Raw genomic sequence first — 14,169 nt, 5'->3', positions numbered from 1 at the left:
CACGCTTGTTCAATTCGGGTGGCTTGTCAATCTGCCCAAGTCCACTCTGACCCCGACCCAGGAACTTACGTATCTAGGAATGCAATTCGAGACTCTGCCGGCACTTGTGAAGCTGCCCTTAGTCAAACAGCAGTCCCTTCATCTGGCGGTGCGCTCTCTGTTGAAGTCCCGCCGTCATTCCATCAGGCACCTCATGCAGGTGCTGGGTCAGATGGTGGCGTCAATGGAAGCGGTTCCCTTTGCCCAGTTCCATCTGCGTCCTCTGCAGCTGGACATTCTCCGCTGTTGGGACAAGCGGACCTCTTCCTTGCACAGGCTAGTAGCTCTGCCGCCGCAGACCAGGAGCTCTCTTCAGTGGTGGCTTCGGCCCCTCTCTCTGTCACAGGGACGCTCCTTCCTGACTCCGTCCTGGGTGATTCTCACCACGGATGCCAGCCTTTCCGGCTGGGGGGCAGTATTTCTCCACCACCGAGCACAGGGCACTTGGACTCCGTCCGAATCAGCCCTCTCGATCAATGTGCTGGAAATCAGTGCTGTTCTTCTAGCTCTCGTGGCCTTTCACCACCTGTTGGCGGGCAAGCACATTCGAGTCCAGTCAGACAACGCGACAGCGGTTGCCTACATCAATCACCAGGGCGGGACTCGCAGCCGCCTGGCAATGTTGGAAGTTCAACGAATCCTTCAGTGGACGGAGGACTCCAAGTCCACCATATCCGCGGTCCACATCCCAGGCGTTGAAAACTGGGAGGCCGATTATCTCAGCCGTCAAACCGTGGACAGCGGCGAGTGGGCCCTTCATCCGGCAGTGTTCAGATCAATCTGCCGCAAGTGGGGCACTCCGGAAGTGGATCTAATGGCATCCCGGCACAACAACAAGGTTCCGGTTTACGTGGCTCGCTCCCACGATCCTCAGGCCTTCGCAGCGGACGCGCTGGTTCAAGATTGATCCCAGTTCCGTCTGGCCTATGTGTTTCCCCCTCTAGCTCTCTTGCCCAGGGTTCTGCGCAAGATCAGAATGGAGGGCCGTCGGGTCATAATCATTGCTCCGGACTGGCCCAGGCGAGCTTGGTACCCAGATCTGCTCCGTCTGTCCGTAGAAATGCCGTGGCATCTCCCGGACCGCCCAGACCTTCTCTCTCACGGTCCGTTCTTCCGCCAGAATTCTGCGGCTCTCAGATTGACGGCGTGGCTCTTGAGTCCTGGATCCTGACGGCTTCAGGCATTCCCTCTGAGGTCATCTCCACTATGACTGAGGCTCGGAAGTCTTCCTCGGCCAAGATTTACCACAGGGCTTGGAAGATTTTCCTGTCCTGGTGTCGCTCTTCCGGCCATGCTCCTTGGCCGTTCTCCTTGCCGACCATCCTGTCTTTTCTTCAGTCCGGTCTGCAGCTAGGACTGTCCCTCAATTCCCTCAAGGGACAGGTGTCGGCTCTGTCGGTATTATTCCAGCGGCGTATCGCCCGACTGGCTCAGGTGCGCACCTTTATGCAGGGCGCATCTCACATCATTCCTCCTTACCGGCGGCCTTTGGATCCTTGGGATCTTAATCTGGTCCTCACGGCTTTACAGAAACCCCCCTTTGAGCCTCTTAGGGAGGTTCCCTTGTTTAGACTTTCACAGAAAGTAGTCTTTCTGGTGGCCATAACTTCTCTCAGGAGAGTCTCTGATTTGGCTGCGCTCTCTTCGGAGTCACCTTTTATGGTTTTTCACCAAGACAAGGTGGTTCTCCGTCCGACTCCAGACTTTCTCCCTAAGGTGGTATCTCCTTTCCACCTTAACCAGGACATTTCATTGCCTTCCCTTTGTCCGGCCCCTGTGCATCGCTTTGAGAAGGCGTTGCATACCTTGGATTTGGTGCGGGAGCTCCGAATCTATGTGTCACGCACCGCCGCTTTTAGGCGGTGCACCTCACATTTTGTACTAACCACGGGTCAGCGCAAGGGTCTCTCGGCTTCTAAGCCGACCCTAGCTCGTTGGATTAGGTCGGCCATCTCCGATGCCTACCAGCATTCTCAGGTGCCCCCACCGCCAGGGATTAAGGCGCACTCGACCAGAGCTGTCGGTGCCTCCTGGGCTTTCAGGCACCAGGCTACGGCTCAGCAGGTTTGTCAGGCTGCCACTTGGTCTAGTCTGCACACCTTTTCGAAGCACTACCAAGTGCATGCTCATGCTTCGGCAGATGCGAGCTTGGGCAGACGCATCCTTCAGGCAGCTGTCGCCCACTTGTGAAGATAGGTTTTGCCTACTTCTCAGTTTTGGTTATTTCCCACCCATGGACTGCTTTGAGACGTCCCATGGTCTGGGTCTCCCATAGGAACGATGAAGAAAAAGAGAATTTTGTTTACTTACCGTAAATTCTTTTTCTTATAGTTCCGACATGGGAGACTCAGCACCCTCCCTGTTGCCTGTTGGCAGTTCTTGTTCCGTGTGTTTCACCGGCTGTTGTTGTAGACAGAGGTTCCGGTTTTTCCGAGTTTTACTCTATCTCTACTTATGGGTGGATGTCCTCCTTCAGCTTTTGCACTAAACTGGTTAGATTGTCATCCAGGGGGTGTATATAGCCGGAGAGAGGAGCTACAGGTTTGAGTGTAGTACTTTGTGTGTCCTCCGGAGGCAGTAGCTATACACCCCATGGTCTGGGTCTCCCATGTCGGAACTATAAGAAAAAGAATTTACGGTAAGTAAACAAAATTCTCTTTTTTTTAACTGCGCATGCTCAGTATCAACCGGATCCGTCAAAAAACTGACAGTCTGTATGGAAAAACTTATGCAACGGATCCGTTTTTTTCGCCGCATGCGTTGCATAGGTTTTTGAGTTGGATTGTGCCTGATGCAAAAAAAACTGATGTGTGAATGCAGCCTTAAAGGGGAAAAACCAAACCTCACTAAAAGTAAATTTTTGTTCTATAACTTGAAAAGAACCACACCTAAAATGTATATGTGCAACACAAATGGCTTAAATTTAATGACCATGGATACATGGAATGGGCACTGCAGTGTAATGTTTTGGGGTATTCCCATCTCCCAGATCCTATCCTAATAGTAGTAGATGTAATAATATTAGGAAATACCTCCAATTAGAAATGTAGGATAGTTCTCTTGATTCACTATCACTTCCCTCCTGTGTAGGGCATTGCAGAACCTTATGTATCAATGGTTACGACCACGCATATAGCCACATTTAGTTAGTTGCTTATGCTTGCACATGGATACCTGCGGTCCTCAATGCCCTGAACATGAGGTAAGCCACATAGTGAATCACAAGAAGTATATTACATTTCTAACTGGAGGTATTTACTGATAAACAGCACACCGACCTGTCAATATAATAACTCCAAGGAACAATTATTCTAGCGCTATTCAGGGCAAATGTGTTGAGATGGAGACAATTATTGTCACCGCAATAAATATGGCAATGATATTCTGTCCTACTTTGTCAGTCATGTAATCTCACTTATCCATCAAAGCTAAATAATAAGAAAAAATGCCTTCACATATAGAAAATGATGTTCCATATATGCAGATAAGAAAAATGTGATATTTATCCAATATATGATGTCATTCATCAAGGTTAGTAGCATTTCCCAGTAATCTCACTTATCTATGACCGTTAATCCGGCACTTCATAGTAATAGACATTCTCTTTTATCATCTAGGCAGCTATCTACAATACAACCTATTAAGAGAATATTAGGTACATTTGATGATCTGGCTGATTGGGAGATCCTAATGGCTGACCCTGATCTTTGTGATTTTATTGCATTGTCCGCTACTGTTTCCTTTTAAAGATGGAGGTCCTTTAAAAGAGAGTCTGTTTTAGGCTGTGTCCACGATGCATCGAGCTAGGTGCAGTTCTAAACGCATCCTCTGGCAGTAATTGATTTTGCCAAAGTTGCTTTTTACCATAAAATAGCGCTAAAAACGCATGCGTTTTTACCGCGTTTTAGGTGCGTTTTTAGCGCTTTTTACATGCTTTTCAATAGCGTTTTGACAGATGCCTTTTGAACATAAAGACACTGCTAAATTAAAGATTAAACAGTCAAACATAATGAAAAAAAGGATAACATATAATTTATTTAAAAAAAAAAAGAAAATAGTTATATTTCATATAATTCTAGCGGTTATATACTATTTAGCGGTAAAATATCAATAAAATAATATTTTTCATTAATTTAATTGTCGGACTATATGTGTGTAAAAGGACATATCAAATCTTTATTTTGATGTGCAAAAAGCATGCATTTTGTTAGTCCAAAACGCATGTTTTCTGCAGCTAAAAAGCAGGTAAAACACTGGAATTTTGATGTTTCTTGCTTTTTGCTACTTCTCATTGGCAAAAACAATTGACATGCTGCTTCTTTGATCGCCCAAAATTATGCAAATTAAACGCAGCGTTTTGAACTGCAAAGTGCGCACAAGAAATTCCCATGTCCCATAGACTTTGCTGGAAAATCACAACGCATGCCTTTTGGCATTAAAAAGGTGCAGTTGAAAACGCTGCAGAAAAGCATGTAACAACGCAAAGTGCGGACACAGCCTTACAGCCTTTATTCTCCACTCAGTGTGTCATTTGTAGAACATTACTGAGTGCAAATAAAAAAAGAGAAGGAGCACTGTGAAGAACCTTACTAACCAGGATTAAAATTAAAGTGTGGCTGAACCGCTCACCTGGAGGGGTTGTACACCCTTGCACATCACCGGTTAGAGCATGAAGATGGGATCTGGACGCTAGCCCAGACACCGCTGTGGAATCCTCCGTCTAACTGTGGGCGTGATCATCAGGTGGTCATGTGACTGATCACATGGGATCGCATCACCGCAGGTCCTGGAGGTGGAAAGCAAAGCTGCTCCTGCCGTTGATCCCACAAGGGGAAAGATGGATACAGGCTGAAAAGACAAACAGTCTGGCAGAGCGCTAAGGAGAAGGAAGATCTTCAGTCTTTAAAATCTTTATTTTCATATAAACCACAATGCGTTTCAATAGACAAGCTATCATCAGGTTGATCCACCTCCTCCTTAGCGCTCCTCCAGACTGTTTGTCTTTTCAGCCTGTAATTGTAGAACATTGGAAGTGGTGTACCTTTGTACATGTAGCTGTAGTAACTTGATGTTAATAAAGTCACTTTTTGGGTTATTGAAGTTCCCCCACCAAAGAGATCAGGTGATTGGAATACATTTTTTTTCCCACAATTCATGACTAGATGGATTTATTGGTTAGATTCTGTTACTCCAAATTGACTTAAAGGAAATTTGTCAGCAGGTTTTTGCTACCTCATCTGAGAGGAGCGTGATATAAGCAAAGAGATTCTGAATCCATCAGTGTATCACTTAGATTACTGGCTGAAGCCGTTCTGAATTTTTAGCTTTAGTAATGTAGCTGAGCCTAGGGAGCTGTCAGACTCTCTATTAAGGTTCAGTACACCCCCTTTCATCACCCTTATTGATGGTGGAGTTTGCGGTATTATGCTGTGTGTTCCAGCCAGGAATGCACACAGCTGAATTCATTGCATAGCTGCGTATTAGTTCTGGTGGAAGTGACGTCAGCCACACGGGGATGCGTTCCAACCTGTGACGTCAGCCACACGGGGATGCGTTCCAATCTGTGACGTCAGCCACACGGGGATGCGTTCCAACCTGTGACGTCAGCCACACGGGGATGCGTTCCAATCTGTGACGTCAGCCACACGGCGGTGCGTTCCAATCTGTGACGTCAGCCACACGGCGGTGCGTTCCAATCTGTGACGTCAGCCACACGGCGGTGCGTTCCAATCTGTGACGTCAGCCACACGGCGGTGCGTTCCAATCTGTGACGTCAGCCACACGGGGATGCGTTCCAATCTGTGACGTCAGCCACACGGCGGTGCGTTCCAATCTGTGACGTCAGCCACACGGGGATGCGTTCCAATCTGTGACGTCAGCCACACGGGGATGCGTTCCAATCTGTGACGTCAGCCACACGGGGATGCGTTCCAATCTGTGACGTCAGCCACACGGGGATGCGTTCCAATCTGTGACGTCAGCCACACGGGGATGCGTTCCAATCTGTGACGTCAGCCACACGGCGGTGCGTTCCAATCTGTGACGTCAGCCACACGGCGGTGCGTTCCAATCTGTGACGTCAGCCACACGGCGGTGCGTTCCAATCTGTGACGTCAGCCACACGGGGATGCGTTCCAATCTGTGACGTCAGCCACACGGCGGTGCGTTCCAATCTGTGACGTCAGCCACACGGCGGTGCGTTCTAATCTGTGACGTCAGCCACACGGGGATGCGTTCCAATCTGTGACGTCAGCCACCCGGCGGTGCGTTCCAATCTGTGACGTCAGCCACCCGGCGGTGCGTTCCAGGATGCAACGCACACCGCTACATTTGATTGCATATGCTGAATTTCGGTCTGCTAATGCAATTGTAACTTCCTGTTTAGGGGGTGTAAATATGAGTGCCTGTACCTGTCATTTTGGAGCACATCCGGATATCCACTACCTCGTTTGTCTGGTTATTCAGTTCATCAACCGTACTCAATCTATGGGTCTGGTAACTTGTTCCCCTGATGAACCTCCCATATAGGAGGGGAAATGCATCAGGAAATTCTATGCATTTTGATGAATATATGACGTCATATCATATTGGATCAATATATAATTTTTTTCTTGTCTGCATATCTGAAATATCATTTGTGTGACAGCATTTTTTCTTCTTTTCTAAGTGCTCGCTCACAATTGCTTATACTTGGCTGAGGGCCATCTGATGTCTTATTGGATGGCACTCTCTCCAGTGTGATACTATGCAGCAGTGCCTCTGCTGAGCAGTAGGATGATGAGGGCACCAGGATGCTGGACAAATCAAACTTGGAGTTTAAAGTCAAACCTAATTGTTTTACATTAAACTGGCCAGAATGTGTTTTCAATTATGCTATGTGCATCACTAACAAGGTTTAACCAAAAATCCCCAAAAAGTCATGTAGTTATCTTAGTAAAAAACAAGACTTTCCATGGTTAGGTGAATGTATGTCATACCTTGGGTTTCAGTAATATCAGTAATGGGGGTTGTGCTATTGATGTCTTCAGTCATTGTCAATCAACATTAGTCATGTGGTTTTTTGTTTAATTAGATCATGCCCCCGCATTAGAAGTGATTGCCCCAACGTCACAGCAATCTCCCCCGTAATGCAGAGAATATTTCCTGGGATACTGGTGTCATGGTGTACCCTTGCACTGCTGGATCGGTTAGGGCATTGCAGTACTTGTACCTAATGCCGAGAGTCATCCTTTGCCAATGTGACCATTTATTACACTTGTGTTTCCAGGTAACTGATTCTGGTGGAAAGTTCAGTGCTCTTCGGTGCTGGGGTGGGAGATTCTAGAGATGGAGGACGAGCAAGCTCGTTACAGCCGTAGACTGGTAAGTGCCACTCCCATTCTCTTGTGCAGTGACTTGGGGTACACTAACATATACTTGGTAGATTACATTACCTCTCCAGTGATCCAGCTAGATTTTAGCTCAGATGTGACTGCTGCAGCCAATCACTGCTGTCTGTCTGTCTGTCTGTCTCCATCACCACAGACACCAGTAATAGGCATGTAGCTGGAACAGCATTTTCTTCACATGCCTGCTACAGAAGACCTGGCTGGATTCTGGGAGAGGTGGTGCGGGATATACCACTTTATTATAAGTTATTTTAGCACATCCCTTGATTTATGCCTATTCTGATATTTGGTATCTGTGATTGTTTTTTTCAGAGACGCCCTCTCCGTAGAAAGTACGAAGATGATGGCATTTCAGATGAGGAGATCGAGGGCAAGAGAACGTTTGACTTAGAGGAAAAGCTGCGCAGCCCTAAGTACAATTCTAGCTTCATCATCTACATGAATGGCAGAGGCAAGTGTGAGCAATGCAGAGCAGAATTAGGTTTTCTTACCTCATTACCCCGCTCCTTACTTTACTCATAAGCATCCATATTCTCCTTCCAGACTTCAACATGCGATTTGTTCAGGAGGGGGGGCTCAGGGACCCATTGATATTTAAGAGAGCTGATGGGCTTGGCATCAGGCAAGTGGCTTTTCTGTCGTCATGTTTGGTAGATCTATATTGGTGTGTTTATAATGCAGATCGGGGTGTCCTGTGTGCTAACATATTTTTTTTTTTCTAGGATGCCGGATCCCACCTTCAGTGTGAACGATGTCAAGTTGTTTGTAGGTTAGTAACATTATAACATCTGATACAAATTGTTAAACAGAATCTGTTAGTCTGATAACCCCATTATCCACAGATTAATAGCATTATCTGCAAGTTAATAGCGTTAGAAAGGTGACGGCCACCTCACTGAAAGTGTGGCTCACTGGAGAAAATGAACTTTTCCTTTCTCGCCTTTTCATTGGGGGACACACAGTGGGTATTATGGTGTCTCCAGGGAGGCGTGACACTAGATTTGCAAAAGTGTTAGCTCCTCCCCCCACAGCATATACCCTAGCTAGGCAGGAAACTAGCTCAGTTTTTTCTAGTGTCAGCAGGGAGGCTGACATGTCTAGCCTGAGCTCTACCAGGTTCCTTAGGCCAGCTTATTTGTTTTATTTTTTTATTTTGTTTTTGCTTTTCATTCTATTTTTGATTATGGGGCAATACCGGGATGCCTTGCCACCCTCGTTCCCCCTGCGTACGGGCAGAGGAAACCTGGCGACAGGCAGAGGAAACCTGGCGTGCACAAGCAGTCAGTCTTTCCTCGCGCCCAAGTGGTCGGGTCTGCGTACCCCTCCAGGTTCCCTGGAAGCACCTCACACCAAGGTAGCTCCAGAGGGCTTGAGCCGAAGATGCGTCCCTCAGATCCCCGCATCCATCACCGACGCATCTTCAGACGGAGCCAGGAGCAGGTAGGGAGACGACGAGTCATCTGTCTCCTGCATCCACACCGCCGCCTGGAAAGGCGCCGATGGGCCGATGCAGGCCGTGATCCCTGGGAGCATCATTAATTTATCCCCCGGCTTCGGCCTGCATTCTAGCAACGCCCCCTCTCACTGCTCTGGAAGCCGCTCCCTCACTCAGGAGCAGCTCCTTTCCGATTGGCCGTCACGCTTAGTCCCAGCCCTGAGACCAATCGGCCTCCGGGGGCCGTCTCTCTCCTCCATGCTGCCAGGAACACTGGACGCCATTTTCCACGTGGGGAGCAGACACGGGTGAGATCGCCTCCTTGGCTCTGCACTTCTGCAGCACTATATACCGCTCTGCTTAGCGGTATATCACTGTCTCTCTAGCGCTGTGTGCCTGCTGGCTAGCGGTGTATATCCGCTATTAGCGGTGTATATACGTGCTCTGCCTGCAGGTATATGCCGGCTGTTTGACAGTATATGCCATTTTGCTACGGTCTATACCGGCTGTGCATAGCAGTCACTTTATAATACTGCTAGTGGCTCCTCACTCATATAACTCTACCCTTATAGGGCTGTAGGACTCTATTGCTGACATGCGTAACCGCAAGGGTGATAAACCTTTCCAGGAGCCCTCTACGGACCTGTACTATGCCTGTACCACCTGTGGACGCTCGTTTTCAAATGGCCGAAGCGATCCACTATGCCGGGGCTGTGATGCCCCTTCTACCGTGTCACATCAGACCCCGTTGCCGGACCAGGATGCTGTGCAGTCTCTGGATTCTGCTCCGGCCATCGGCCAGGCAGCACCCCCGTCTGATGACGTAATGCCTGCATGGGCTCTTCTAATGTCTAAAAGGTTAGATGACCTTGCGCTCAGATATCCCAGCCGTCCTCAGGCTCCCACAGCCTTCCCCCGGCCCAGCTCACTCAGAGGAGCCCGCCTGCTTCGTCTGGTCCCTCTTCCCCAGAACGTAAAAAGGCTGTTTCCAAAAGGCGCCATTGCGACCTCTACGCCTCATCCGACTCGGACGATGGTCAATCTGGCCGAGGTTCCGTGACCTTTTAGTAGTCACGATTTTCAAGACTCTGACTCTGATTCAGATGTCCTTTCTGAGTCTAGGCATATAGAAGACACACTAATTTCGGCTGTCAATCACTCTCTGTTGATCTCTGATCAGCCTCCTGACCCGACTTCTCAGTCGGCAATCAAGCGGGCCAAGAAGCCTCCTAAATCCTTTGCTCAGGATCCGGTTTTTCGGCAAATTATATCTAAACGGTGGGATCACCCTGATAGAAGGTTTAATAAAAAACCCTTCTCTTCATTCGCTTATCCCTTTCCCTCTGAAATGGTTAAGCCCTGGTTAGTACCCCCGTTGTGGATCCGCCAGTATCCAGACTGGCTAAACACATGGTCATGTCTGTTTCAGACAACGCGTCTCTCAAGGACTCGTCAGACCGCGCAGTTGATGCTGCGGTCAAATCTATTTTCCAGGCTTCAGGCTCCTCTCTTCGCCCCCTGTTTGCCTTAACATGGGTCGCGAAAGCTATGGGGGTGTGGAGCAAGAACCTACGCAGGATGCTTCGCTCTTGTAATATTCCCCCGGCGCCTTTTGAGATCCTTGATTTATTCTCTCTAGCCTCTAATTATTTTCTTCACGGCTCCCTAGATGCAGCTAGTTTGTCAGCCCTATCGGCGGCCAATGCTGTCTTTGCCCGCAGAGTACTTTGGCTAAAAATATGGAATGCGGACAGTGCCTCCAAGAAATCCCTGTCCACACTCACCTTCCATGGCCTGCGTCTGTTTGGAGAATCCCTGGACAAACTCATATCTGAGACGACTGGTGGTAAAAGTACCATTCTACCTCAAAAGCGGCCTGTATCCAGGAATTTTTAAAAAAATCTCCTTGGCGTTTTGGCCTGCCCCCCAAAAATAATCAGCCCAAGGATCGTCCCAACGCTCAGATCGAGGATCCGGTCCCTCAAGGGGCTCTTCTTGGCGTTCCCACTCCAAGAAACCTAAACCCAAAGGACCTCGCTCTGTACAGGCCCCCTCAGCATGACGCCAGGTATCCCTCAGATCCGACTCCTGTTGGAGGGCGGCTTCTGCTTTTTCGGGATATCTGGCTAGACCACACTCTCAATGCTTGGGGTCGAGAAATCGTCACCTCAGGTTACAAGATCGATTTCCATTCCCTGACGGCCAACAGGTTTCTGCGTTCTCGTCTTCCAAAGTCCAAAACGCAAAGCCAGGCCTTATTTCAGGCCATAGCCTCTTTACAGAAAGCAAATGTTATCATTCCAGTGCCCCTGGAACAGTGCGGCAAAGGTTTCTATTCAAACCTTTTTGTCGTTCCCAAAAAAGATGGCTCTGTCCGCCCTATCTTGGACCTCAAACGGCTGAACAAATTCGTACGGATTTGAACTTTCTGAATGGAATCATTAAGAGCAGTGGTAGCCGCCATAGAACCTGGAGAATTCCTAGCTTCCATAGACGTTCAAGATGCTTATTTACACATTCCCATATGTGTCTCTCATCAATGGTTCCTTCGCTTTGCCGTAGGACACTGTCATTTCCAGTTCAGGGCCCTCCCCTTTGGGCTGGCAATTGCGCCTTGGGTCTTCACAAAGGTCATGGCGGCCGTCATGTCCATTTTACACCCCGAAGGCATCCTGGTCGTTCCCTATTTGGACGACCTTCTTGTCAAAGGGAGCTCTCTTCACGTTTGCTCAGAAAGCGTGCAGATTTGCCTAGACACGCTGTCATGGCTAGGGTGGCTTATGAACTTCAACAATTCATCCCTCATTCCTCATCAGCGCATCACCTTTTTAGGTATGCTGATAGACACGGGTCAATCCCGGGTTTTCCTTCCAGAGGACAAGAGGTCTTCCCTGATATGGGCCGCCCAATTTCCTCCGCTCTCGCCGTCACACATCCCTTCGGAATGGAATGAGAGTGTTAGGCAAGATGGTGGCGGTCATAGAAGCCGTGTCCTTTGCCCAATTCCATCTGCGCCCTCTACAACTGGATCTTCTATCCTCCTGGGACAAGAATCCAGCTTCCCTAGACCGGTCAGTCCGCCTATCTCGGTCTGCGCTCAGCTCCCTTGTCTGGTGGACTCAAGCCTCATCCCTATCTCAAGGGAAGTCCTTCCACCCGGTCCACTGGCAAGTAGTCACGTCGGATGCCAGCCTGATAGGCTGGGGGGCGGTGTTTCTCCACCACACTGTTCACGGACGCTGGTCTCCTTCCGAGCGCTCCCTGCACATCAATGTTCTGGAGATCAGAGCCATATTTTTGGCCCTTCAGACCTTCCAACCCTTACTATTGGGCCTCCCTGTTTGGATCCAGTCAGACAATGCCACGGCCGTGGCTTACATCAACCGTCAGGGAGGAACTCGCAGCAGGGCAGTGATGAAAGAAGTATCCAGGATTCTTCTTTGGGCAGAGATGCACATTCCCATTATTTCAGCTGTCCATATTCCGGGGGTAGACAACTGGGCTGCAGACTCTCAGCAGACAAGGTCTAGCGGCAGGAGAATGGTCCCTCCACGACGAAGTGTTCCATCAGATCACTCTTCGTTGGGGACTCCCAGATGTGGACCTCATGGCTTCTCGGATGAACGCCAAAATACATCCCTTCATATCCTGGTCGAGAGACCTGCTAGCGCTCGGCTCCGACGCTCTAGTCTTTCCGTGGTCGCAGTTTCGCCTACCCTACATCTTCCCTCCGTTTCTTCTCATTCCGAGAGCAATCAAGAAAATCAAAGCGGAGGGAATCCCGGTGATCCTCGTGGCCCCGGACTGGCCCAGGAGAGCCTGGTACCCAGAGCTTCTCCAACTGCTCGGCGACACTCCCTGGCGTCTTCCCGACCGCCCGGATCTTCTGTCGCAAGGTCCAATATTCCACCAGAATACAGCACAACTGCAATTGACGGCGTGGCGCTTGAATCCTTGATTCTAGCAAAATCAGGTCTTTCTTCTAAGGTAGTTCATACCATGCTTAATGCTCGGAAGCCTTCCTCCGTCATCATTTACCACAGGACCTGGAAGACCTATCTTTCCTGGTGTGACCGTCATAATCGGTTGCCCCTTACCTTTTCAATCCCTAATGTTCTTGCCTTTCTGCAAGACGGTCTGGACTCGGGTCTAGCTCTCAGTACCCTTAAAGGACAAGTTTGTCAGTATTTTTCCAGAAGCGGCTGGCTTCTCGCCCTCAGGTCCGTACCTTTCTTCAAGGGGTGGCGCATTTGGTCCCTCCTTATTGCCACCCCTTAGATCCCTGGGATCTGAATCTGGTTCTCGGAGCTCTTCAGCTTCCTCCCTTCGAACCTCTGAGAGAAATCTCTCTTCAACGACTGTCCTGGAAGGTTGCCTTTTTAGTCGCCATTACCTCTATCAGGCGAGTTTCCGAACTGGTGGCCCTTTCCTGTCGCTCACCTTACCTAATTTTCCATCATGATAAGGTGGTCCTTCGGCCTTCCCCCGCTTTTCTCCCGAAGGTCGTATCTTCTTTCCACTTAAACGAGGACATTGTGTTGCCGTCATTCTGCCCGGTCCCGGTCCACTCTTTTGAAAAAGCCCTTCACACTCTAGATCTCGTCAGGGCTCTGCGGATCTACATCTCCAGAACAGCGCAAATCCGATGCCCTCTTCGTCCTCTCACAAGGACACAAAAGGGCAATCCGGCTTCTAAATCCACTATTTCTCGATGGATTAGGACTGCCATCTGTGAGGCTTACAAAACACGAGGTGTTGTTCCCCCTCAATCTGTGCGGGCCCACTCTACGAGCAGTGGGCGCTTCCTGGGCTATCCGCCATCAGACTTCAGCGGCCCAACTTTGCAAGGCCGCTACCTGGTCCAGTGTGCACACGTTTACAAAATTCTACAGAGTGTATACGCATGCATCCGCGGATGCTGCTCTTGGAAGACAAGTCCTTCAGGCGGCAGTGGCCCATTTAGAAGTGGCCACTGCTCGGTTCTTGACAGTGTTTTGATATGTGTTCACTGCAGTTGTTAGTCAGCTCTTAGTCTGATGTTATACACTGTTAATAGTTCAGTTCCCACCCAGGGACTGCTTTGGGACGTCCCACTGTCTGTGTCCCCCAATGAAAAGGCGAGAAAGGAAATGACATTTTTGTGTACTCATCGTAAAATGTCTTCCTTGGAGCCTTTCATTGGGGGACACAGCTCCCACCCTTGTGGTTTTGGTTGTCCTTCTCCTACTGCTTTACACCAAACTGAGCTAGTTTCCTGCCTAGCTAGGGTATATGCTGTGGGGGGAGGAGCTAACACTTTTGCAAATC

At 49.1% G+C, this 14,169-nt stretch overlaps 1 protein-coding gene across 4 annotated transcripts in view; it reads left to right on the top strand.

The window, feature by feature from the left end:
• Positions 1-14,169, top strand: part of KDM2A (lysine demethylase 2A) — a 211,585-nt gene that overhangs the window by 28,442 nt on the left and 168,974 nt on the right. For all 4 annotated transcript variants that reach the window (XM_075349289.1, XM_075349288.1, XM_075349287.1 and 1 more), the window contains exons 2-5: positions 7,307-7,401; positions 7,740-7,878; positions 7,971-8,049; positions 8,150-8,196. In XM_075349289.1, the coding sequence (XP_075205404.1) occupies positions 7,366-7,401; positions 7,740-7,878; positions 7,971-8,049; positions 8,150-8,196 (301 nt within the window). In that variant the 5' untranslated portion in view covers positions 7,307-7,365. The remainder of the gene's footprint in view (positions 1-7,306; positions 7,402-7,739; positions 7,879-7,970; positions 8,050-8,149; positions 8,197-14,169) is intronic.

This window comes from Anomaloglossus baeobatrachus, chromosome 5, assembly GCF_048569485.1.
Source record: "Anomaloglossus baeobatrachus isolate aAnoBae1 chromosome 5, aAnoBae1.hap1, whole genome shotgun sequence".
Taxonomy (NCBI): Eukaryota; Metazoa; Chordata; class Amphibia; order Anura; family Aromobatidae; genus Anomaloglossus; species Anomaloglossus baeobatrachus.
Note: the sequence above shows the minus strand (reverse complement) of the source record. Positions and strands in the feature narration are given on the sequence as shown.